This window comes from Podarcis raffonei, chromosome 9 (assembly GCF_027172205.1).
Source record: "Podarcis raffonei isolate rPodRaf1 chromosome 9, rPodRaf1.pri, whole genome shotgun sequence".
Lineage (NCBI taxonomy): Eukaryota > Metazoa > Chordata > Lepidosauria > Squamata > Lacertidae > Podarcis > Podarcis raffonei.
This window is the reverse complement of record NC_070610.1, coordinates 57,975,037-58,001,681: the sequence shown is the minus strand read 5'-3', so window position 1 is coordinate 58,001,681 and position 26,645 is coordinate 57,975,037. Positions and strand designations below refer to the sequence as shown.

Below are 26,645 nucleotides of genomic sequence, written 5' to 3'. Positions count from 1 at the left end.
AGAGGCCAGGGGCCAGCGCTGTCCGGAGACACTTCCGGATCACGTGGCCAGCGTGACAAAGCTGCATCTGGCGAGCCAGCGCAGCACACGGAAACGCCGTTTACCTTCCCGCCGGAGCGGTCCCTATTTATCTACTTGCACCTGGGGGTGCTTTCGAACTACTAGGTTGGCAGGCGCTGGGACCGAGCAACGGGAGCGCACCCCGCCGCGGGGATTCGAACCGCTGACCTTTCGATCGGCAAGCCCTAGGCGCTGAGGCTTTTACCCACAGCACCACCCGCATCCCGGGCTCCACTTAGTTTCTACCTATTCATTTAGGGAGGTGGGTAGTTTCCTGATAGGATTGAACTTCAGCGCAAGACCAAGCATAACCTTCTTTCTTACAAAGCACATTCCCCCCCCCCTTTTTGGGGGGAGGGGGCAAAACTCCACCTGTTGAATACCGGCTGCTGGTGAGCTTATTAAGTAGATGATTTCACGGGGCACAGCCGAAATTCAACAGGTGGGATTTCCCACCAGCATGTGGAGCTGGGTGGGAGGCTGCATCTGTTGAATGTCTGCACATCAGGCAACTTTTGAAAGATGTGCATGCTTCGGTTTTTAAACACGTGGCAACACTCTGCACAGTGTAACTGATGGAAAACGTAAGGAAGGGCTAGAACAGTGATAAAGCAAATGTTTTATATGCAAAAAGAGTTACCTGGTTTCATCCCTGGCATTTCAAGCTAAGGTTGGAAAACCCTATTTAAAATTTTAGAAAGCTGCCAGCAGGCACTGTAGATGGTGTATGTGTATGAGCTTCCTATACTGTATTCCTAAATTCCTGAATGTTTATGTTCTGCTATGAGTAAGGATGCGGGTGGCACTGTGGGTTAAACCACAGAGCCCTAGGGCTTGCTGATCAGAAGGTCGGCAGTTTGAATCCCCATGACGGGGTGAGCTCCCGCTGCTCGGTCCCTGCTCCTGACAACCTAGCACTTCAAAAGCATGTCAAAGTGCAAGTAGATAAATAAGTACTGCTCCAGCGGGAAGGCAAACGGCGTTTCCGTGTGCAGCTCTGGTTCGGCAGAAGCGGCTTAGTCGTGCTGGCCACATGACCTGGAAGCTGTACGCCGTCTCCCTCGGCCAATAAAGCGAGATGAGCACCACAACCCAAGAGTCTGTCACAACTGGACCTAATGATCAGGGGTCCCTTTCCCTTTCCCTTTATGAGTAAGGAAGACACCGAGCTTGCCTCATTTCCACAAGCACAAAAGCATATACCACCACAATGAAGGTTTCTCAAAGGCTTAATAAAAGGTTTGTGGTGCGGGATAGCGCATAGCTCCTGAAATATAGCATGTGTAGCAGTGAGAGGAAGACAGTTACACTGTTCACACATTAATGGTTTACCATGAACATGTGATCTGGGCTACTTTGCCCCTCTGCATTAGTAGTCAGGAGAACATGGTTTATTTGCTTTAAGTACAGCTAGCCAGCCAACAATAAACCTTGGTTACAGATTGTACAGTAGTTTGTTGGAGTGAAACAATTCCACTATCCCAGGTTCAAACATCATTCTAAAACAGAGATTGTTTGTTTACGCTGCATGCTAGTGTGGAGCAACAAAGCAGTGATAAATCTTAAACGGCAACACACAAAGATTATCTGCAAAAAACTACTGAATTCTGGTTATTTGTCGATTAGAATCCCTGCACATTAACAGAGTTTGGAGTGCTTGAAATTTTAAGATCCAATTGTAAGCACATTACAAGGATATAAAAGTAAGGCTTAAATTGATTCCAACTTCTTGAATAATTCAGCCTCGTGGTACAGGACTGCTTGTTTTCAGTTAAGTAGTCTACTATTTGTTCCCATCTATTGGAAGTAGGGTGGAGACAATGTAGCACTCAGTAAATCCATGACCAGGGTGGAGTTTGAATCCAGTTTGAAATTTGCACCTAGCATGGGGAGTAGGTGGGGAGTCAGTTGTGTAGATTGCAGCGCACATGCTGTTCATGTGCTAGTCTCTGTTCTCCATACGGACTGACAATAGGCAAACTAGGATGGGAATAGAAGACGTTTAGAAGACATCTGAAGGCAGCCCTCTATAGGGAAGCTTTTAATGTTTAACAGACTACTGTATTTTAACTACTCTGTTGAAAGCCACCCAGAGTGGCTGTGGAAACCCAGCCAGATGGGCAGGGTATAAATAAATTATTATTATTATTATTATTATTATTATTATTATTATTATTATTTAGGAGACATACAAACATACTCATTTGTACTCATGCATTTGTACGGGCATGCACAATCACTCACAACTTAATGCAAGGATTGTGAATGCTTAAATAGTTCTCCCAGTCTCCTAAAGTGAGATTGTCCATATGCAGCTTTTAAGTTAATCACTATTGTTAACTAGATGTAGCGCAGCTGTATGTTATTTTTCCCTTACCCACTTTCTAATTAAAAGGCTCCCCAAAGGGTCCTATATAAAATAATGCAATATAGTTAATTTGGAGCTGTTTCCATAAGGACCTCTGCTTTATCAGACAAAGACTTGCCTAGCTTAACATCTTGTTTCTCACAGTGATTAACCAGATACCTAGAAGAAGCCCATAAGCAGGACAAGAAGACAATGGTGCTCTCTCCCATTGTTCTCCAGGAACTAATGGAGAGGCATGGTGCCCCTGAACCTGGAAGAAGCATATAGCCATCATGACATGTATCCATTAACAGATTTATGCTTCTTAAATTCATCTAATCCCCTCTGACAATCATCTAAACTATCAGATCTTATGGCTGTGAATTTTATCAGTTAACTGTACAATGTATGAGGGCACTCCATGATCCAATTCTCTATGGTTTCCATTTCTCATCCTATCTCACTCCCAGCAGTTAGAGATACTGTTTATATTCTATACCTCTTACTTGCATAGTCACAACTTAATTAGAAGGTTGTCTGTGGTAAAGTAGATGCGAGTTACTGTCCTGCTCAGCAAGTGATTTTCTGTTGTGTTAATAACTGCTCTTGCTGTTTGCAGATGCAGTTGTCATTCTCACTACAAACTGTAGTTTGGTTGTCATCTAGTCCATTGAACTGGGAGTAAACAGCTGCAACACAGTGCAAGGCAAGAGTGCAGACATAGGTTGTAGTTGGGTCTCCAGGCCCTCTTGCTCCTGTGTAGGATAACAGAAAACGAAAATCCTGACTATGGTACCTTTGGTGACAGATTGGTAAACCATGCATTTGTTACTGTCATTAACTCATTAAGGAGGGGTTATTGTACTACAAATAGCCTAAAAACTGGGTTCTTTCTGACTAAGTTACACTCAGATTAGACCCATTAAAATTAATGGACTTAATTATGCCTATTGAGTTCAGTGGGTCTACTTTGAGTATGACTAATGTTGGATACAACCCTGTAATTATAGAAAGTACCTTCCCGGAAAATTTCCATCTCCTGCTTAGAAGCTCAAGTGTGTATGTCTGTCCATGTATATATATACATTTACATTTACATATATATATATATATATATATATATATATATATATATACACACATATACATACTGTCCATGTATACATACACATACACACATACATATTTGGATAATTTCCCAGGAAACTACATGAGAATGTGGCACATGCATTGGATCACCTCTAGAGCAGGCTTTGTATTCTATATGCAAATGTAAACTGGGGATAATTTACGCAAATCAGTTTGTAAAAGAATAGTTTGTTGTTTCAAACTATTCTTGTTGTTTTCAGGGCGTGAAAATATTGAAATTGTTTAGCCATCCATACCTCTTATTTTTGTAGAATGGTTGTTAAAAAGATACCTTTTGTTAGTGATGGGTAGACTGTCTTTCTCATGTTGGTCAGCTTTAGGTAAATAACATCCTTTTTTAAAATCGTTTGTGGCATTTCTTTTTAATAGTAATAACAGACTTGTTCACTCAGGAAACTGGCAGTGCTAGGTTTTAAAAGGAGAACCAATTGTTTGAGAGACCAGCTAAGCTGGAATAAAAGGCAGGAGGCCTTTGAACATAGCAGGCTGGCTTGTATTGATCACTGCCATCTGCCTTAGATTGAAAAAGACCTTTTCCCCTAAATAAACATTTGAGATAATGCCATTGAACTATCTGTTTTATGACAAAAAGGCTTTTGATGGGTTGGGGAATGACAATGAAAGAAAGCCTGCAGGATTAATCTATGATTGATTTCTTTAAATATCAACAGAATATATATCGGTGAGACTGAGTTGAGCATGTTATATTGCAGCTGGTATATTCTGTGGAAGACACAGGTGAAAATAATGGTAGCACCTGTCTTGAGGTGCACTGGTTTGTGTATAACCAGTGACTTTTTGAATGTAGTATTATTACATTAGAGATTTAGGCCAAACTGTACTTTTAAATCACGTAATACAGTGTTTGCAGCAAATTTCAGCTCCTTTGCATAGGGTTGTTCATTAAGCTTCCAAAACAAGGCTGAGATGCTCCAGAATGTTTTTGCTTTGATCCAGCAAGACCAGCTCTTGAATAAATTATGTTAATTGCCAATAACACCGTTATCGATAATTCTGTGATTGCCATGAGGAAGATTAAGTCTGGAGCTCAGGTACCAAAGTGGAGGGCCAGAAAGTGGAAGATCTGTACATTTCCTGTGAAACTATATGTCCTGCCCTGAACTCTTTGGAGGAAAGGTGACACAGAAATCAAATAAACAAATGGAAATGATGACGTTTAATTCATTGTGAAACTTAACAATTGGACCTGTATATAAAAGCTTAAGTACTGTATTTACTTGAGTCTAATGTGCCATCGAATCTAATGCACACCTCAATTTTTGCAACGTAGTTTGGCCAAAAAAAGGGGGGGGGACATGGGTGGCACTGTGGGTTAAACCACAGAGCCTCTTGGGCTTGCTGATCAGAAGGTCGGCGGTTCGAATCCCCGCGACGGGGTGAGCTCCCGTTGCTCGGTCCCTGCTCCTGCCAACCTAGCAGTTTGAAAGCACGTCAAAGTGCAAGTAGATAAATAGGTACCGCTCCGGTGGGAAGGTAAACAGCGTTTTGGTGCGCTGCTCTGGTTCGCCAGAAGCGGCTTAGTCATGCTGGCCACATGACCCAGAAGCTGTACGCTGGCTCTCTCGGCCAATAAAGCGAGATGAGCGCTGCAACCCCAGAGTCGGCAACGACTGGACCTAATGGTCAGGGGTCCCTTTACCCTTTACCTTTACTTTGCCCAAAAATGGTGAGCATTAGATCCAAGTAAATACGGTAATAACAAACAACAGAGAAAGCTAGAATGAAGAACTATCTGCCTGGTGGTTCTTCTCTGTGTTCACAGAATTTATTATTTTTATCTCCACTGAATGGAACTCTACTCATTGCTCGGAAGCCCTCTGTGAATAAGGAACAATGTTGTTGCCTTAGGCACACTCTTAATTGAGAATGTCACCTTGTTGCTCTCCACAGAATGAGTTTAAAAGTGGAGTAGAAAACTGTGTCCCTCTTCTGCAAACTCTAGTGCTCTGCTAATGTGAAAGAAAAGGATAAATGGTGCATTTGCTCACAAGTACCAACTAGAAAGCGGAGGCTGCAGACACGCACGTGAGACAATCACGTCCCTAGGGTTTGCTGAGAGGGGTCCGTAATTGCTCAGTTCATGCAGTATTAAACAGGAGAGAGGAAGAACTAGCAGTTAAAAGATCTTCCTGTTCTGCAAAACATGGCTGTATACGTCATTTCAGTAATGCGTTGAATAACTCCGGATAAAATCATTGGGCTGCTCACACCCACAGCTTCTCCATAACGTTTATCAGTACTGTCACTTCCTAAATATGTTTACTCAGAAGTAAGAATCTATTCTATATTTCTTTTTATATAGTTCTTTAACCAAGAGCATATATTTCAATGACATACAAAAAGTTAAGAAGCAATACAATTGAATTAAAAATAAACATACGCCACACAAATAATATTTTTTTAAATACAAATTTTGGTGATTTTATTCACAATTCCTGGGAATAATAATTATTGTTACTGATCTTTGAGGGTGGTAAACATTTCCTTTATTTATAAATATTGGTATATTGTCCTTGAAGTCATGACATTCTAATTTGAAGCTGAAACTTTACAAAGATTTTCAAGTAGTAGCATATTTCACAGGAGGCATTCAAACATGGTTATCATTTTCTATATAATTTATTTTCTGCCACATAGTTAAAAACAATTTTTTTTGTTCTCCACCTTAATTTTCAAGTTAATTTTCCAGATTTGACTACACCAACAATTCTTATTAAATCCCTCTAGATATTTTGATTTTTTTTAAAAAAAATTCTATTTAGCAGTAAGTTTGCTTCAATGTAAGTTATTTTCAAGTTAAGAGACTTAGCATTAACTATGCATTTTTACTCAGAAATAGGTGCCATTAGAAATCATATAAATCTATCCCTGGACAGCATTCAGTTAGCCTGCTCTGGATGAGTATGACTTCTTCTTTATATGAAATATATTTGTGAAAGGATATAGTATCCTTATGGAAGAGGCTGTATTTTTACTGACTTAAAAAACTAGGAAAGGCAACAATTTACCGTATTTTTCACCTTATAGGACGCACTTTTCCCCCTCCAAAAATGAAGGGGAAATGTGTGTGCGTCCTATGGGGCGAATGCAGGCTTTCCCTGAAGCCTGGAGAGCGAGAGGGGTCGGTGCGCACCGACCCCTCTCGCTCTCCAGGCTTCGGGCAGCTCTCCGCAAGCCATGGGAGCCCGGCGCGAAGTCACGCAGCTCTCCCACGGCTTGCGGAGAGCTGCCTGCATCCCGAAGCCTGAGGCGCGCTGAGCTCAGCGCGCCCCGGGCTTCGGGCAGATATCCGCAAGCCTGGGGAGACCGGCGCGACTTCCCGCCGGGCTCCCTAGGCTTGCGGATAGCAGCCTGTTCTGGGGGCTGGGGTCGGGGGAAGGTTGGGCTTCCCCTGCCAGAGCCCTGCGCTTGGGGGGGGGAAATAATTTTTCCCCCCTTTATTTCCCCCCCAAAAAACTAGGTGCACCCTATGGGGTAAAAAATACGGTAATTCTATTTCAACTTTACAATGGATTGACTTTCTCTACAGGGATCAGTGTGCAAACAGGGTGGAGATGGAGATTAAATCCTTCATAGACAACTGCCATTAAAACTTTGTAATTGAACTACAGATGTTGAAAAGGGGAACAGTGGAACATTAAATACCATCACCTGGAACATTTAGCTCTTTAATTAGTGAGTGTTTTTCTGAAAGATATTTGTTTCCAATATTTAGAGATTTGGGGTTGATCTAGAAAAATAGGGATGGTTGGCTTTTACTGCCCAACTCCCCAAGGTGTTAAGATTCCTGCTCTGTGATTGCAGTCATGGGATTGTTGTCTATCACATGATGGTGTATGTTTTGACTCCACAGAGTGCGAAGTGACAGAGACAGGATGTTTGTGTTACTGTGTTCCGTGAAGTGGGACTATTGTCCTTTGTTCTTTCTCTTTGCTGTCTGATGAGAAAGAGGAAGGAGCTAAGTCAGAATGCTCCAAGTGTATTATATGTAAATAGATGTAGATTAGCCAAATGCTGAGCTATTGAGTTCTGTTGTGCAAACTGCGAACACTCTGCGGATCCCTAAGTGTGCCGAAGACCAGGGTCCTACACAAGAGTAGCATGGCTCCTACACAAGGGACTGAGTCCCCTAAGTATGATCGGTCAGAGGTGAATGGATGGAGGCAGGATGCAGTGAAAGCAAGGCAGATCTTTATTTTTCTGTTGCAACAGAGTTCTCTCCCCTCCTATCAAGGAGGCAAGAGAGACCCAGAAGCAAGAAGAACCATCTCTTTTAAGGGTTTGTATTTTGGCGTGGAGAAGGACAAACAACCAGAAATTACATCACACATAAGGTGGGGTTACTGTGGCTCAGGCAGGCCAAGGTGTGATATTCCTGAGGATTTAGCAAGTTTTATGTAGTTCCAGACACAGTTTACACAGAACATTAGCATTTGATAAGACAAACATCCCTCAGTGCAAAGCATCTGGACAATGACAATTAATACAAAGGAAAATCAGTGCACAGATCTGTTGTAGCTGTATTGGCTGATAACACACTTCAGCTCTACTTAAAGATGAAAAAAAATATTATGAATAAATAATCACAGTTCTTGGTATAGTGAAGGTTTTTTTTAAATATCGTATTATGTTCTTCAGCTGCAATTGTTTTGAAAGTGTGCCATCTAGCGTCCAAGAGTTGCAGCCTGATTTGTAATTGAAAAGACAGTCAATGGGATTTATTAAATATGTACTATTGTTCAAGTCTAGGATCCTAAGCATATAGTCTCCATAAATCAGATGTAATTGGTGCAGAATCATAACTAATTGTGCATATAATTTATTCCCTTAAGTTCTGTGTGTTCAACTATTTTCAAAATAATGTAAAGGGAGCGGAAGTTGAGTTTTCAGTCAAGAACTAAGGTAATTTTAATTGAAATCATAGAATTGTAGAGTTGGAAGGCGCCCCAAGGGTCATATAGTTCAACCCCCTGCAATTCAGGAATACTGTAGTCTAAGAAAAATAATGATTTTGATCTGAATAACTTTGATCAGATGGAGAAAATGTCTTAAAATGCAACCCAGTACAAGTTTCCAGTTTACTCAGAAATAAGTCTCACCAGGTACATTAGTGCTTATACCCTATAAAGTGCTTAGGTGTACAGCCTAATGCTGCAATCCTAAGAATGTTTGTTAGATTTACTTATAGCAAACAGGATTGAAGTCTTAGGTTTTTGTGAATTCTTGGGCTATGTAGTGAAAAGTGTTTTGCAGAGTAGCACCATAGTATATGTCTAAACCACAGAGCCTAGGGCTTCCCTATCAGAAGGTCGGCGGTTCGAATCCCCGTGACGGGGTGAGCTCCCGTTGCTCTGTCCCAGCTCCTGCCAACCTAGCAGTTCGAAAGCAAGTGCAAGTAGATAAATAGGTACCGCTCTGGCGGGAAGCTAAACAGCGTTTCCGTGCGCTGCTCTGGTTTCCAGAAGTGGCTTAGTCATGCTGGCCACATGACCCGGAAGCTGTACACCAGCTCCCTCAGCCAGTAAAGCGAGATGAGTGCCGCAACCCCAGAGTCGTCCGCAACTGGACCTAATGGTCAGGGGTCCCTTTACCTTTACCATAGTATATAGGGCTTGTGTTACAGTATGAGAAACTGAGAATAAGGATGCCTCTAGCATACGTCTATGAAAAAGGGCTTCAGTAAAATGGAAGAACATCTCTGGATTTATCATAAATTACCTCATACAATTCTCTTTCTCTAGGACATAAATGAGTCTTCCCCGAACAGAAGGGGCTTTCTGCTAGCAGAACTGCATATTTTGATTCAAGCCAATGATAGGGATATTAATGGTCTTGGTTGTGGGTAGAAAATGACAGTGGATTGCATGTGGACAAAGTTAGAATAGATCCACTGAGCTATCTAGATTTAATTTAGTCAATACTCTCCTTATTTCACATGATGTGGTACTATCCTGTTATTTTCCAATTCTGGACAGAGGTCACTGATCATATCAACTTGGTTCTGGAAACAACTAAAATTTATGGACAAAAGGGCCTTGATAGAACACCTCCTTATTGTGTGGAAGCTTATCCCGGGGAACGGAAATGGATTAGTTGTGCTCTGTTGGTTGCCAAACATATCATTTTACAACATTGGAAAAGTAAACGGACAAACAATCCAACAATGAACAAAAGATCTATTCTTGCTTTCCATACATGAACTAGCTACAGATTTCGTAAATTTGGTACTTATCATGCTCTGTGGTAATTCTGTACTGAACTCTGGCTCTAGTTGAATGTACAGGTTTTTTTATGATGCCTCTACATTGAAAGTGAGCAAAACCTATGCATGCTGACCCATTCCTCTTCTCATCTTATTGCTTCCCTCCATTCTGGTTTTAGTTTAGTTTGATTTTCTTTTGGTTGTTTTTTTATATATATAAACAAAAAGAATAACCATGATATATTGAGTTTTAAAAATAGTTAAGTCTATGTCTGCTCTAAGTAAGATTTAGATAGAACCAAATACATTTTATACTTGAAAGAACTGCATATACATTACTAATTTTTGTGACCTCCCTATAATGGCCCTCCAAAAAGTGCATTTCATTAATAATAATCAAATGTTTGCTTCAGAAGACCCTTCTCTTATGTGACCTTGAAACAATCTTGGCAATATTTATTATTTTTATTTTTATTTTAACTGTCCTGCCTTTCAAAACACAATAAGAAATATACTCAAAATGCAGAATATTAAAATCCATTTAGAAACAGTAACAACAAAGATTAATTAATATTTGCATACTATATTGAGAAAGGGAGAAAATGATGGATTTTAGGGATCACTGTTTCTGTTTATTTATATATACAGGCAACCCCCAATTTGTGCAGGGGTTGTGTTCTGGATCATCTTCATTATTGCTTTGCATAGCTGTATATTAAACCTTTTATAATTTTATTAATCACATTTCTTCCTTTAAGAAAAAAAATGAAAGGATTGACTGAAGATCACCTGTACCTGGACTACTTTAATCAGAATGCAGATTGTGTCTTTCCTCTCCACACCTCCATATCCTTGTTTTTGTTGTCATACTGTGACTGCAAGACATTCAGAGTATTTTTAGTACTGCCAGGTGAAACAGCTTCAGATGCCCAGCCTAAAGACAAAGTATTTCCCAAGGACCTGGATATTTGCTTCATCAAAAGATGTCAACTTCCTTTGGTGGTCCAGAGCTGCTGTTTACCTGCTGTCGTCGAGAAGAATGGAAGATTTTGTCGAGCAGGACTTGCTGTGGTATTGAGGCACATAGTACAAAAAACATATGAAGCAGATCCGTCAAAGGAGGACATTTTGGAACTCTTGGGATTTAAAAAGACCTGCTTGAAGGCTTGTGCTGAAGTGAGTATTTCTAGTTTTTTGTAAATCTATTTCGTAATAGATTTCACATATATTAAACCTTGTTCAGTGCATGACCCTAATGCAGAAGTGACCAGTTAGGCTATGCACTGAACAAAGTTTAATATATGTCTGCAGTACAACTCCCATCATCCCTGACCATTGGTCATGCTGGATGGAGCTAATGAGTGTTTTGAATCCCACAGCACCTTAACAGCCACAGGTTCACCACCTTATTATGAAAGGCCTGGAAAACAGTCAACTGATTAATCCTATTTATTTGCAGGTTAGTGAATGGACAAGACTTTGTGAAATCAGCATCCCTCAGGCAGTTGAAAACTTTCTGAGCGTGTCTTCGGATCAGGTTCAGAGTATTCCGGAGGAAGTATTACGGTTTGAAAAGAAGCTGGGAGAGCCTGTAAGAGTACATAATGATGACAAAATTCGAAGACAGAAAGTTCAACAGCAAAAGACATTCGTCAAGGAAGCATGTAAAGATGTTTCTTCACAAGAGGGAAGATTAGCAGAAAATCTGGACTCCTCTCCTGCAGAACTGGAACTGAGTTTAGCTTTATCTAAATTAACTGTGCAAAAAACACCAGTTGCTGCCAAAAGGGAGCCCTCTCATATTAGGAAGATGAAAACATCCGAATTGCCACTTTTGGAACACGTTTTTGCTGAAGGGCTATACTTCACTTTGGCTGATGTAGTCCTCTTTCCATGCATCCATCATTTTTTGGTAAGGATTTACACATTTATGTATGTTGCTTCCCAGTAAACTGTCAACATTATCTAGTAGATGTTGGGAAGAGACGAATCACTTGGGGCTTATGTATTCTCAGCATATTTTCTCAGAAGTATATCTCACTGAGTTCTATGCAACTTACTCCCTAGTAAGTGTGCTTAGGACTGCAGCCCCTGCAGACTGGTAGAACCACAATGCTGGCACCACTAAAAGCTCTATTCCTGTAGTGGCTCTGATTTATTTATTTTTAAGCTTTTAATCCATTAATCTATTATGTCACTCTTTGTAGTCATAGTGGTTAAGTTAGGCATGAGAATCTCTCTTTGTGTACAACCCCACCACTACCACTCCACAGTTTGAATCTGAGTGAGGCAGAAAGCCAATATATTCCTGGGTAAGCCCACAAGGTAGTGAATGTCTTAAGATAACAGAGACACGCTTGATTCATGCTTGTACATCAGGTAGGTTCATAAATTTTCTCTGATAACCAGAGCTTTGTTTTCTTCCTTGCAGGGTTTCAGCAAGAAACACCAAGAGAACTTATTAAGATTGCCATTGATATCTAGTTGGTTCCAGAGAGTTCAGGAAGTACCTGGAATAAAGAGAGCTGCTGCCAAATGCAATATGCAATTTTTACCCCATCAAGGCTCAGTCTCTTTATCAGATGAACACATGCAGTTTATCTGCACGGCTTCTGATGAGCCAGAGGAAGAGCATGAAGACACTTCATTTATAGGTGGACCAAGGCCAACCATGACAAAATTAATGGTAACTTAATAGTTTCACACACAACGCACTCACTCACTGGCACTGAGTCATAGAATGGATTGTGCATATATTTTGAAAGAATGCACAAAAAGTCAGCATTTAAATTGTACACATATTTAACACAAAATAGGCACTTTTCAATGCATTCATCCATAATAGATACTTTTTATCTGGCTTCTTGCAATATCAAGCATATTTCTCTATCAAAGGTCTCTGTCACTAAAAATAGGTTGTATTTTGTTTGATGGTATAATCCTACCGGGGCGCGGGTGGCGCTGTGGGTAAAAGCCTCAGCGCCTAGGGCTTGCCGATCGAAAGGTCAGCGGTTTGAATCCCCGCGGCGGGGTGCGCTCCCGTTGTTCGGTCCCAGCGCCTGCCAACCTAGCAGTTCGAAAGCACTCCCGGGTGCAAGTAGATAAATAGGGACCGCTTACTAGCGCCAGAGCAGCGGTGTCATGCTGGCCACGTGACCCGGAAGTGTCTCCGGACAGCGCTGGCCCCCGGCCTCTTGAGTGAGATGGGCGCACAACCCCAGAGTCTGGCAAGACTGGCCCGTACGGGCAGGGGTACCTTTATCTTTATAATCCTACCAGGGTGGGGGAGGACCCTATAATGCTGATACAGCTCATTTGAAGTAGACAAAACTCCCAAGTAACCCTTTTAACAGCTCTGCAAAGATGATCAGCATTATAACCATACTGCAGATGGAGACTGAGGTTGAAAGAACAGGTGCCTACCCAAATATTGAATTCATGGCTCAGCTGAGATTTGAAATAGAGATTTTCTGGTTCACGTTCGCCAGCTTTCCTCAACCTGGTACACTCCAAATGTTTCGGACTGCAACTCCCCTTAGTCCCAATGAGCATGTTTTGATAGACAAACAGAGTGGCTCTGTATTTTACATGTGCTGTTTAAAAAACATAATTTCCCATAACATTTGGACATCATTACAGTACTTGCAAAGTTCACATTCCTATTTAGCTGATTTAAGATTTCCCCCCTCCTCTTAAATGCAGAAAAGAGGTATTGAAGCAACATTTTCCCCTCATCCTTGCCCTAGTTGGGCACTAGATTGGGACAGTCTGCCAGCAGCTGTTAATCCAGGAGAAGGTAAGTTTGTTTTATTTGCCTTATGCTATTCCTGTTGAAATTCATTTGTTTGCCAAAGGATGTTTTGACAAAACTTTGGCAAGTCCTAATAAAGTATATGTCCAACTGTGGATTTTGGAGGGGGGGTTTTCTTCTTCTAATGGACCAACTTTTAATTATTATTTCAAATGCTATGTTCTGTATTGATACAGTTCAGTACCGTATTTCAGGTGTCGTCGTCCCCTGCCTCTACCAAGTTAGGGATCATCGCCAAATGTATGCATCTGAAAGGGTGTGTGGAAGTTCATGTATTTAAGCCAAGCACAGACAGATTTACAAATACGTGTGTGAGAAAGACAAATTCCAGAGAGGCCATCCTGTTAGGCTGCAGTAGATTGTAATGGATTGCTTTGAAATCACTTCAGCACTAGATAAAAAAAATAGGGGAGCCCCAACCACACTGCCCTTTCCTGTCCTGTCTTTTGCCAGAACAAAGGTGGCAACCCTAGCTCCGGCATATACTTGTGCATCAATACTAAAATATTCAAGGTTAAGAAGAGATTAAGATTTAAGTCCTAGGCATAGTTACCTGGAATCATTAAAGACAGAGGGGTGTAATTATGAATAGACAAAATATTGGGCTGTAAAACAGCGATGAAGCATCCACAACCCTCCAAATATTGCTGGACTTCAACTCCCATCACCTCTAGAGAGCATGGCAAAGGGTCAGAGAAGATGGAAGTTGGAGTCCATAACATTAGGAGGGCTACAGATTCTCCATACCTTCCATAAAAGGTGCATTAGATCAATTTCTCCCTTAAATTCTATGATTGTTCTACACATCAGCTTATTATACAAACTAACATTATTAAAAATCTGTACACTTCTGAAACTTAATCCTGTGTTTATCCATATCTTTTTCTCTCTGTTCACTTAGATTATTGAATATCTAGTTTCAAACGTAAGGTGAATAGACAGCCCATTCTTTTAAGATCTCATAAACACATAATGCAAGCAGTTTCTTCAGCTTCTCAGATCAATTTTTAACAGGAATGCTTTTGTTGGTGATATTCCTTTAACATCACTGCTGCCTGTTTTCATTTTGCACCATGTGTCCCAGCTGTAAATACAACTTTCTTCACAGGCATGATATGTCCTTTGCACAGGCAGATGCCATCTATTTAAACATCCCCAGAACTGCTACCTCTGGTGGCTTTTGGTGGACACTCATGCAAAACAGCTGCAATTTGGTTTTATTTTTAAAGGGCTTAATCACTACAGAATAGTGTCTGAATGCAGGAATAGATCTTAAGGCATTTGCCTTTTGATAACCCTATTATGTAGTCTCAGCAGTAGTTCCTTAAGCTTTCCAAAACAGGAAGGGGCTGTCAGTTAAAAGTATTCTTGTGTGGGCTTAAGAGTTTGATGTATAAGGCCACCAAATGTGTGGTGCTGAGATGTGTATGGTAAAGGAACACCAAGCCTTATGTATTGGACTAGTTCACTTGTGGAAATGATTGAATAAAAGAAAATAACTGAAGACATTGCACAACTGTGATGCAGTTCCCTGATCTTTCAGATTTGACCTTGCTCTCAACCATAAAACAATTACCTGCAATAATTCACAACACAGATGTGTTTGCTTAATATATGTTAGAGAAGACTCCATTGTTCTGAAAATCAACAACCATGCATTGGGGCTGGATTGAAATGTAAGTCTTTTGAGGCCTGAAGTGGGAAGATTTCACCTTTTCCTGTTCCTGGACTCCCCGTGCACACATGTCATCACTCATTCCAAAGATCTGTTTAATATAAGCATGGGAGTGGAGGTGGGGAAGAGAACCTAGGCAAATCTACCAGTTGCATCCTCGCTGGAAGAATAAAATAATTCACAGGAGTTCTCAAAACATGTCACAATAAATAACAGTAAGTAATATAGCTGTATTTAGCACAGAAAGCTTGAAAGCAAAAGCTCTTGTGAAAACAGATACATTATTAAAATTTATTGCCAGTTTAAAGTGATAGGATCACTGCTGTAAACGTTACTTTTCTTTCAATAACAAACACAACAGCCCCCCCTTAAGTAGGATTCAAATAGCTATTTACCCTGTAAAATAAGGTTTTAAAAACTGTACTTGAAAGTCCTTTATTTTCTTTCTGAGTCTGTCAGAACTTTTTGAATGGCTTTGAGAAGTACCTCATCCTTTTCTGGGTAGCTTTCCTTCCTCTTAAGCTTCCTTTGCTGCTGCTTGTTTCTCACAACAGACTGTTCTTTGCCTGATAATCTGCAAGGATAGCAATGTAATGCAAGTGAATCTCAAGTGAATCAACAAATATTTCAAATTAATCTCTTCTGCTGTGTCTTACATTTAAAATCTTCATACATTTTTGAAAATTTCATTGCATAATGGTATCAGAGTAATGGTGATCCTAACAGCAGATGGAATGGCTCTGCACAATTCCAACACATTACCTTAGAAACGGGAAGTTCCTATTTCTTTTTTAAAAGGTTAAGTAACACTAATCAAGTATATAAGATTTCAAATTTTGTTTCAGCACATTGAGAGTGCAGTGGCTCTGTTTTAGTTGACTTGTTTTAAATAAACCTTAGTTAAGGAAACCCAGCCAGACGGGCAGGGTATAATTAAATTATTATTATTATTACTACTACTACTACTACTACTACTACTATTATTCAAGCAAAGTGACAAATTGGCTAAGCAAATGTGGAAGCAGAAATTCCTAAACTCTTCCGCCGAACTGTGCAGGAGGTGGAAAGGGAAGAGGAAAGCATGCAAGCTGTGACTTAGGCACATCACTCTAAACCAGGTTGTTTTTGGCCAATCCATGCTGCTGATTGGCACCACTTGAAAAGCACAGTGTTCTGCAGGCACTGATAATCAGCTGATCATCGGTGCTTGCAAAACTGCTTCTGCAAGCACTGCCTGACAATAATCAGCTGATTGTTGATGCCTGCAAAGCTCTGTGCCTTTGCCACGTGGTTCAGTTCCAAATTGCATGGACAGAGGAAAATTGGTCAGCTGATGTCATTGTATACCAGGTGATTGACAGATGGGTGGCCTTGCCCATGTGTCCATGCTGCCCCATAGGAGGAAAACCTGCCCTCAGGCTGAATCCAGTTCTTCACACCTTCACCTAAAGTGTGACTTAATGTGTCTTGTGAACATGGCTGATATGTCATTTGGCAGCCTATTCTTAAAAATAAAGAAGCTGAAAAAATGCCTTTGACATTCTTCTCTGGCATTTTCTGGGAAAAGCAAACAGTTTTATTGAATTTTGAGTGATATAGTTTGTTGTCTTTGTCCCCAGTTTGCAGCAGTTTTAGATCATTTGCAGTTTCATTGCTGCACGTAATGTTTATTTGCAATTAATGTCTGCACTGGTTCAGAATGTTAAAGGTACTTTCATGTTTCATAGAATATCATCCCCTCCATGCAAATAATCCATGCCCCCACCCAAATTTCATTATATAAGCCTTTTGTATCATTGCTCACATATGGCACAGATATGACTGCTCTAATAGATACAATAAGTTTTGTTATGTATTTTGTATTCTCATTTTGTATTTTTCCATTGTGAACCACTCTGGGATCTTTGGTAGTAGTAGTACAGATTGCTTTGTGCACAAAATCGTGTTCTTGAGAGAATCCATTTTAATCACATCTCAAATATGCAGTCCAGTTCTGTGTTTGATGCTGGAACAAATGTTAATCTTTTCAATAGTTGTTTATAATATTATATCTGTGTATTCATTGTTAGAAGAAAATTCAAATTTTAGAATATTTCTTTAGCAAATAACAAATTTTAGTGTGTGTTTTAAACAAGAATATAACACTTTTTAAAAATATATTTTATTAGATACAAAAACAATTTGGCTTGTATTGTATAAACTAAGCTGTATTCATCCTGGCTGTAAGTATCCACATTGCTATATCAGCTTGGCAGTCAGTACAAAGGTTATAGGGTGCAGACAGATTATCTGTGTTGTACCTGTTTTTTAATAAATTTCCACAGGAACTTTCTGGTAGGCTGGAAACCTTTGTTTCCCACTAGAGGGCAGCAAAATCTGTTTATATGACCACTGGCCTATTTGGTAGAAAATAACACTCAACATTGTCAAAGGATATACGGCATGCATATGGCTTGCTGTGATTCTTGGTATTATGTTTAGCAAGGCATTAGTGACCTTAAAGAAAATTATACTGGATTGTTAAAAAAAAGAAGAAGAAGAAGTACTCTGACTGTCATGAGCTGGCAAGGCTTTGGGTGTGGTGACTCTGTCACTCCAATCTTCCCTGGCCACAGTTTGATTTCTTTGCTCAGTATGTCTAAAATTGGATCAATTGGATCAAGAATGGAAGAGCAGATTTGGACAGATGTCATCAAGAAGAAGTGAAAGCAATGTGTTCAACTTAGCTAGCAAGGGTATGAAAAGAAGCAGCTGATTTAAATTAATTAAAGCTAGGATTAGGTTAAATATCTGAAGGAGGAAAAATATCCTAAGCAGTTTAAGCTTTTTATTTGATGCTGACTTTTTTGGTAACACAAATTGCTACAAAATTCAGAGATAAAGGAAATCTCATCTGCCGAATCTGCTTATTGTTTCCATCTGCCTTTGTAGTAGTTTCTGATATCCAAATGAAGAACTGCAGATGAATTTCATAAACTGGATCCAGTCCTATATTTAGCAGGGTCAGACTTTTATCTTGTTTCTTCCTTCAAGTTTAAAAGTAAAGTTATACTGTACATGTTTACAGATTTAAAATTTATATTGGCGGATTTTGGGCCAGGAGCATTGTTCTGACAAAATACCAAATGAATCTTAAGTATTTCATTATGCTCAGTTCATCATTGGTTCAGATACATAAAAAGATTTTCATTGTCCCAATTAAAGGTCAGACTGCTCTGTGTGTATTGGATAGAATCCAACACTGTGCAAGAGGACTTTTGCTTGCAAAATGGGACTTCCCCCAAAATCTCCAGAGCAGAATGGGAAAGGGGAGGGGGAAATCCCATTGCCCAGACTGAAGTCCATTCCTCTCGTGAGTGGACAGCATTGAATGCAGCCCAGTGATTTAATATGTATAATTATTTCAGAAGGCAGGCATTGTTCCAGCAAGGTTCAGAGATCAGCTTGCCCTAGAAAGACCTGATGACTTCTAAACCCCTTGGTCCTCAATTGACCATAAAGGTAAAGGGACCCCTGACCATTAGGTCCAGTCGTGGCCAACTCTGGGGTTGCAGTGCTCATCTCGCTTTATTGGCCGAGGGAGCCGGCGTACAGCTTCCAGGTCATGTGGCCAGCATGACTAAGCTGCTTCTGGCAAACCAGAGCAGCGCACGGAAACGCCGTTTACCTTCCTGCTGGAGCGGTACCTATTTATCTACTTGCACTTTGACGTGCTTTCAAACTGCTAGGTTGACAGGAGCAGGGACCAAGCAACGGGAGCTCACCCCGTCATGGGGATTCGAACCGCCGACCTTCTGATCGGGGTGGGACAATGGCTTGTGCCCAAGGGCTGTGGCACCTCTGATTGTGTCTTCTGACTTCTTCAACTGGGAGTCTTTGCCTAGTAGATTCCCATTCTTTACCTCAAATACGATGGATAGGTCTTGAGTCTTCCTCCAAGAGGTCTTCAGGGGTTTCCCTCTCAAACTCTAATCCCAACAAATTCAGGAACCATGAGACCTCCTAGTCAGGTAGTGCTTCCTCAAGTTGCTCAAGGAAGAGTTGCTATGACTAATGTCTGAGACATCAAGCAACAAATGGAAGGTACGATCAAAACGAAGCGTGTTCAGGAGTTCAGAGGTCAAGGACTGAAGAGACAGGTGTCATAAGTGGAATAATGTTGCAGGCAGAATAAAAATAGAACTCAAGGTGAAAGCCAAGAGAAATTGATGATTGTTTTGCTAACCTTATAGATGCCAGTATCTCTCTCTGTGCAGATAAAAGTATGTAATTGGGTAATTTTAAAAAGAACAAAACAACCATCTATTACCTTTCCTGTTTTGTCTTTCCTATCTTTCATTACATTCCTATTATTATTATTTAATTATACCTGAACTAGCAGGAACAATTACAGCCATGACCCTTTACACGAACAAACTTGGACATGCAAGAAAGACCTTTTTCTAGATAGCAGATGCCTCTGTCCTAAGTCTGCCTAGACCAAAATCTGCCTTGCATTAACTTATAAGCAAGTTAAGTGCCGCATAAAGAGTTAAGGTGAGGCAGAGTTTGATCTGATGCCAAGTGATTAGTTTCTCAGATATATTTATGACTAAAGTTGTTACTAGAGTATGTGCATATATAGACAAAGACCATCCAGTGCAAGGTTTTTAAAGCCTGTAGCAACAGATGATGACATGACTTTGATATGAGGCAGAGTTTCATGGCTCAATACCTGAGAGATAACCAAAACAAAGAACTTACTGTAAATCTGTCATCTCTCATTGGCAGGAGAAATTTTTAGATAGGAAATGACAGGAAGGGAAAATGAAACCTTTTGGCCTTCTGTCATTAAATGACACTCTATTTATAAAACTGTGCAGACCTAACATAACTTATTTTTTCCATTGGGGAAAAAATCCAGCCTAAATCTAAAAAATAAATAGCACATCACAGCTACCCTGTGTGTTTTTTAAAAAAAGAAGTGACATATAAATTAATAATCTTAAAGGAGGTTTTTCCTACCTATTTCCCTACTAAAATACTTAATCCTATTGGTATGGTGATTCTAGATCAAGATACATTTAAGACTTGCTGAGTTTTATACTCAAAAAAATTAAAAATGTACATCACTTGAAAAGAGAGGTTAGAGAGTTCCTCAGTCAAGACTATTGGTTGTGACTTTCTCAGACTTCTAACTATGGTTAGGAAACCAAAGCCATGCTCTGGGCTTATTCTCAGGAGAATTATCTACACTTTCAATTATTGAAGCTAACTGCATTATTCATGCAAGGTTTTCAGAGTGTGCAACCAGGATTGGATCCTGGCATGGCCCCAAAATCCTGTTGTGTTAAAAAATGCTGCATTATATAGGCTGGACAGCAAAAAAAAGCTAATGCTATTCTAGGCTGCATCAACAGAAGTAGTGTTCCCATCAAGGAAAGTAATAGTACTGCTCTATTCTGCCTTGGTCAGACCACATCTCGAATACTGTATCTAGTTCTAGGCACCACAATTTAAGAAGGATATTGACAAGCTGGAACATGTGCAGGGAAAGGCGACCAAGATGATCAAGAGTCTGGAGACCGAGCAGTGCTCATTTAGAGTAGAACATATTTTAAGAAAAATTCCTTTTTCAAAGGCATATTTTTAGCTATGACTCTGACACAGCATGGATACTGCACTAACTCCTCTTAATGGTTAGCTTGCAGAAGAGAGACGTGGGAAAGTGTGTGAACTTGTGGTTCCTTCCTGATCTAACAGTGCTTAAGTGATAGTTTTTGGCTGTTACGGTAATGTAAGTGGTTTTTTCTATGCAAAGGAGTTTGGCATGAATGATAAAATGAGATTCTATTTCTACATTATGTTATACCAGGCTGTTTTTCAGGGAAGCTTGAACTTAGTTTTCCAGCAGTATCTCATTAACCTGGCTTACAAATCTAGACCTTTTTTTTACTTCGGCTCTAGAACCACACCATATACCTTTAGACTACTTCTGGGCCACTCACATGGTCCCAAGTTGTCACTCTTGAAGAAGAGGCCATCAGACATTCTACTCATTTTCTAGAATCCACCATTTGAATTATCTGCCTTCATTCCACATTACTGTTCCCACAGCAGCCAAAGTGTTTGGCAAACTCCCTGTATTACTATTTTTAAATTTTAATCAGCATTGTGGCCTAAATCCCTTAAAAAGTACATCCAGGGCGGGTTTTCTTTTTTCTTGTTGTTATTTCTTTTGACACCATTTCAACAGGTTTGATTATTTTAAATAGAATGTTGTTGTAGAGGCTGGTTCTTTCTCCTTGTTTTAACTGGCAGGGCATCAAACACAAGGTCACATCCAGGTCTATCCAGCAAAAAGCAGGTCCGTTTGTGGCAGCAAGCTTTCAATTTATTTCTGCCTAGGAGGTTTAGAAGACAATAACATAGGCTATTTTGCAAATAATCTCTGACCAACCGTGTTGGATTCCACAAACTCTAGATTGTCCTAACTATGCCTTTAGATTTTGAATTTTTGCAATTCCTTCATGGATTTCTTCTTCTTCCTCCTCCTCCTCTTCTTTCATATTTTGACTTCAGGGGTTGCCAATTTTTGGACTTCCATTTTGAGAGAGTACTGGGGGTACCAATCACTAAATGGCTGCCATGCAGGAGACATGGCATAACACATAATGGCTGACATGGAAGCATGGAATAACACAAAATTAGAGAAGCAACCACCTCTAACAACCCTATGAGAAAGTCAATCATGTCATGCTGGTTCTGTTTATGGAGAGCATGTGCACACTTGGGACCAGGAAAAATAAACAAGGTAGCTGTGCCACTCTGATTTAATAGAACCCCCTAAGAAGGTACCTTCACATTTTGCCCCATAATTTTCTTTCTTGGTTGTTGTTGTTTAGTCATTTAGTCGTGTCCGACTCTTTGTGACCCCATAGACCAGAGCATGCCAGGCACTCCTGCCTTCCACTGCCTCCCGCAGTTTGGTCAGACTCATGTTTGTAGCTTCGAGAACACTGTCCAACCATTTCATCCTCTGTCGTCCCCTTCTTCTTGTGCCCTCAATCTTTCCCAACATCAGGGTCTTTTCCAGGGAGTCTTCTCTTCTCATGAGGTGGCCAAAGTATTGGAGCCTCAGCTTCACGATCTATCCTTCCAGTGAGCACTCAGGGCTGATTTCCTTAAGAATGGATACGAATGGTCCAGGGGCACTGTTTGAAATCTTCGTGAGTGCCATGGTGCCCATGGAGGCTAGGTTGGTAACCCCTGTTCTAAGTACCAAAACGTAAGCAAAACAACTATTCTCTGCCCTGAGGACCTTACAACCTGTAGTTGTAACAGTGGAGAAGAGCCTGGGAGATAGGTAAGAGGACAACAAAGCATGAATTATAGGTAAATAAAGTTACTTAAACTTTGGCTTTGTTTCAGTCATTGGCTGAGGACTTAGGGATTGTGACAGATATGCTTTGATTACTGTATAATTTAATACTATTTCATTATTCCTTTTATGTTACTGAGACTAGGGCAACTGTGGCCATTGTACAGTGAAGTGTGCTGTAGTATAAACCTGTCCTCAGTCTATGGGACAGAAAAGCAACACATGATAACACAACATCTAGGCTTACTGACACTACACAGCAAGGTGGTAGGATCTCAGCTGGAGATTCCTGGGTGGGTGTTACTCCCTTATCTGCTCCCTAGCCTCACACCTTCCCTCTATGAGTGAAATAAGAGTTGGCTGTTGTTTTAACTTCAGGTACAACTAAAATCTCCTGCCAACCTAGCAGTTTGAAAGCACATCAAAATGCAAGTAGATAAATCGGTACCGCTCCGGCGGGAAGGTAAACGGTGTTTCCGTGCGCTGCTCTGGTTCACCAGAAGCGGCTTAGTCATGCTGGCCACATGACCCAGAAGCTGTATGCCGGCTTCCTCAGCCAATAAAGCCAGATGAGTGCCCCAACCCCAGAGTCGGTCACGACTGGACCTAATGGTCAGGGGTCCCTTTACCTTTACAACTAAAATAAAAAAGGCCCTATAGCAAATTGATGAATCCTCTTTAAAAAGAACCATAAAAATTGAATGGCCCTTGCATCCCTGTTGTGCAGCCTGAAGCACCCCTAGCTTTAAAGTTACAGTCCTGCATAGCCAAACCAAATCAAGCAACACTTGATTGACTACAGGTTTCTAAGAAATTGTCTGTTTTTCTGACAAGAAAAAACAGTAATTTCACTCTAGGAAAGGGCAATTATACCTTAAGACGCCACTATATATGAATGAGTCCTATTGAAAAGCCATGAATTACAGTAGTGTAGGCTTTTGAATGATGGTGCTGGAAGAGACTCTTGAGAGTTCCATGGACTGCAAGAAGATCAAACCTATCCATTCTTACAGCCCTGAGTGCTCACTGGAAGGACAGATCCTGAAGCTGAGGCTCCAATACTTTGGCCACCTCATGAGAAGAGAAGACTCCCTGGAAAAGACCCTGATTTTGGGAAGGATTTAGGGCACAAGGAGAAGGGAACGACAGAGGATGAGATGGTTGGACAGTGTTCTTGAAGCTACAAACATGAGTTTGACCAAACTGCAGGAGGCAGTGGAAGGCAGGAGTGCCTGGCGTGCTCTGGTCCATGGGGTCACGAAGAGTCGGACACGACTAAACAACAACAACAAAAGGCATAATAGTGATTTTGTGTGACAACAGACATGCACCAGTACCCAAAATATTCATTCTGGTACTCTGTTTTGGAACATTTGGGAATGATTCATTAGAAATCCTATTTCCTTGAAAGAGTTCATCCATTGCATACTTGATTCGTCATGGACCAATTTCATGCCATCATTTATGACATCTAATACCATCTGCATTAGAGGTTTTAAGTTACTGGTGCATCTTATCTGCTGTACATTTTTACATTGGTTTTTTTTTTCATGCTTGTTTGGGCTCTGCCTCAGCTGTGATGTGTTTGATACATACAAAAATGAGATAAAGATCAAGGTAAAATCTGTATTTAGGGCAATTATGTTTTCTTTGTGAATGTGAAATTGTCAAGATGTACTTAGCTGTTCTTAGTCCAGTTTGTTGTTCTATTTTTAAAGGAGAGATGAGGTGAAATTTCATGTATTAGCTTGATGGAAAGAAATAAAGCCCCAGACCCATCTCTTTAGGACTGATATCAGAAGTGATATATACATTTAAGAAACTTGTACCATCAGGCTACCATGGTGGAGATAACCATCCAAGTCTTGTGATAGCAAATTCTGAATGTTACAACTGTGTTGTGCAACAGCAATGACATAGTAGGGATAGACAAATCTGTCAGTTTCTATTTCCCTCAGTTCCTCCTTTTTCCTATCTTAAATACAACTCGCCACATTTGTGTTTGTTTTTTTTAAAAAAAACCTCTCAAGAATTGGTCTACATTGTAGTGCATATTTCTACTAATATGTACATTTTTGTATGCAATTTATCCTTACACATTTTTGCAAGCAATTTCCTCTAACATAATGCATTCTGTATGCTATATTCATTAATACATGCAATATTATACCAACTTCCCCCCTAATTTACAGTTTTGTACACATTTTTTGTTTGTACACATTTTGCATTGCAAAATTTGAAGAAGTATGAATTTCAAGTTATGAATGTGTTTTGGTTTTTGCATTGTTTCAGTAACTGCAAGTTGGATAGATTTGTATTAAAACAAGAATCAAACTGAATTTCTTCTCCATCCCTATGTCATAGTGGTAAAGTTCAAGTATGAAATATGGGTCTTATGTGTGTCATTGAATGATGTTTCTTTCCCCACCGTTTATTATTAAAATTTTATTAAATTTATATATATATATCAGTTCTGATATCAGTCCTGAAGAAATTCACACTCAGAGGTAAAATGCAACAATAAAAATACTGAAGCATGTTAAAACGTAATCAGAAAGCACAATAATACATTATCAGATCCTGGAAAAAGACTTTGCTTTCACTATTAATGTTCGGATATGTTTAGGGGACTTTTGCACTTCAAATTTGATACTTTTTTTTTGTCATGTGAAATAAACCTAGAGAAGATATGAAGAATGAATACAGATGACCAAGCAATGGTTAACCATAATGTGCACGTAACTGTTCAGCAAGCTGGGTGGTCTGTATTTTCCTGCTAAGTGACAGCTGAAGAAAATCTTAGTACACTCATGCACCTGATTCAAAATCCAGGGAAGCAGGGGATTGCTAAGATTTTCTTTGGTAGGGCATTACTGGCCATCTGCTTATCGCTGGGTCATATGTATGCCATTGTAAGCTACCACTTAACCAGCTGGTTCACACAACATACTAAGTCAAACGCAGACTTAGTGAGACTGTGTGAGCTCCCAGAGAGGAGCTCCCAGCTGCTTTGCTCTCTGATCATTTTTTATTGCTGTGCTATGCTGACTTAAGCTAAAGTTTGGCTGACTCTGCTGTCCAAGCCCTGGCTGTTGGTTAAGCTATTTATTTTGCTAACCTTGGCTACAGCTTAGGGTTAGTAAGGAGAGAGCTTGACTATGAATCCCAGTTTAGATTATGTGTTAAGCCAAAATTTGGCCTAGCTCAATAGATATTTGTGTTTGCATGCTCACCAAGTCAACCCTTGCCAGAAACCAGCCATTCTGTGACTTGATACAAATAGAAGTATCTCTCTCTGTATCATAAACTTAATGTTTGTTCTTTGTAAATGTGTTTTGAGAATGTTTACGAGGATAACGCTAACTTTTCTTTAAAGCTGTGGCTTTCTAACACATCCATATATAGACGCTAATAATACAGAAACCCTACTGAAAAATGGTCTTCCCATGCTTTGCGTTCTTGTTTACTTTTTTTGTTTCTGTTAAGCACAATTAAAGTCCCTGCAGAGGGACTGGCACTCATTTGCAGACACATTAAATTGCAACAGCCAATTGCAGAAACAATATTTTCATTGGAAAAATTATATCAGAGCCTTTATTTTGTTTAAAAACAAAAATGTAAAGTTACATTATGCACAATTAGTTTCAAGCCAAATCTTCAAGTTAGCAAATATAGTTACGTATGTGCTTAGATTTATGGATTCACACTTAATTTGGCAGAAACCCTGAGAACACCTTCCTGATACTAGTCCTACTGAAGGTGGTAGTATTGCTTGCGACCAAGTGTTTTCAGATGTGAATCTGTTGGTCATTGTCCAGAAAAGCAATTTGTGTAATCAAAAGGGATTTAGTGTGTTCTGCAATGTTTTGTTTTTAGCACAGTAATGTCTCTTTCATTTCCACATCTTGCAGCAAACCTCAGTGAAGGGTTTAAAAGTGGTATGTAGCTTTATGAGCCAGTCAGAAGAGGGACACTGTTTTCAGATGTTTTCAGATGTGTCTGGCATGTGTGTGAATTGTA

General features: G+C 40.1%; 1 protein-coding gene across 5 annotated transcripts in view; it reads left to right on the top strand.

Moving 5' to 3' along the window:
* The window catches only part of GSTCD (glutathione S-transferase C-terminal domain containing), a 57,559-nt gene that overhangs the window by 712 nt on the left and 30,202 nt on the right, over positions 1-26,645 (top strand). For 2 of the 5 annotated variants that reach the window (XM_053403911.1, XM_053403913.1), the window contains exons 2-5: positions 10,538-10,955; positions 11,239-11,691; positions 12,211-12,465; positions 13,482-13,575. In XM_053403911.1, the coding sequence (XP_053259886.1) occupies positions 10,545-10,955; positions 11,239-11,691; positions 12,211-12,465; positions 13,482-13,575 (1,213 nt within the window). In that variant the 5' untranslated portion in view covers positions 10,538-10,544. Of the gene's footprint in view, positions 1-3,437; positions 3,463-7,106; positions 7,253-10,537; positions 10,956-11,238; positions 11,692-12,210; positions 12,466-13,481; positions 13,576-26,645 lie in introns of those variants that run through there. The other 3 variants (XM_053403910.1, XM_053403909.1, XM_053403912.1) reach the window with 3 other exon arrangements.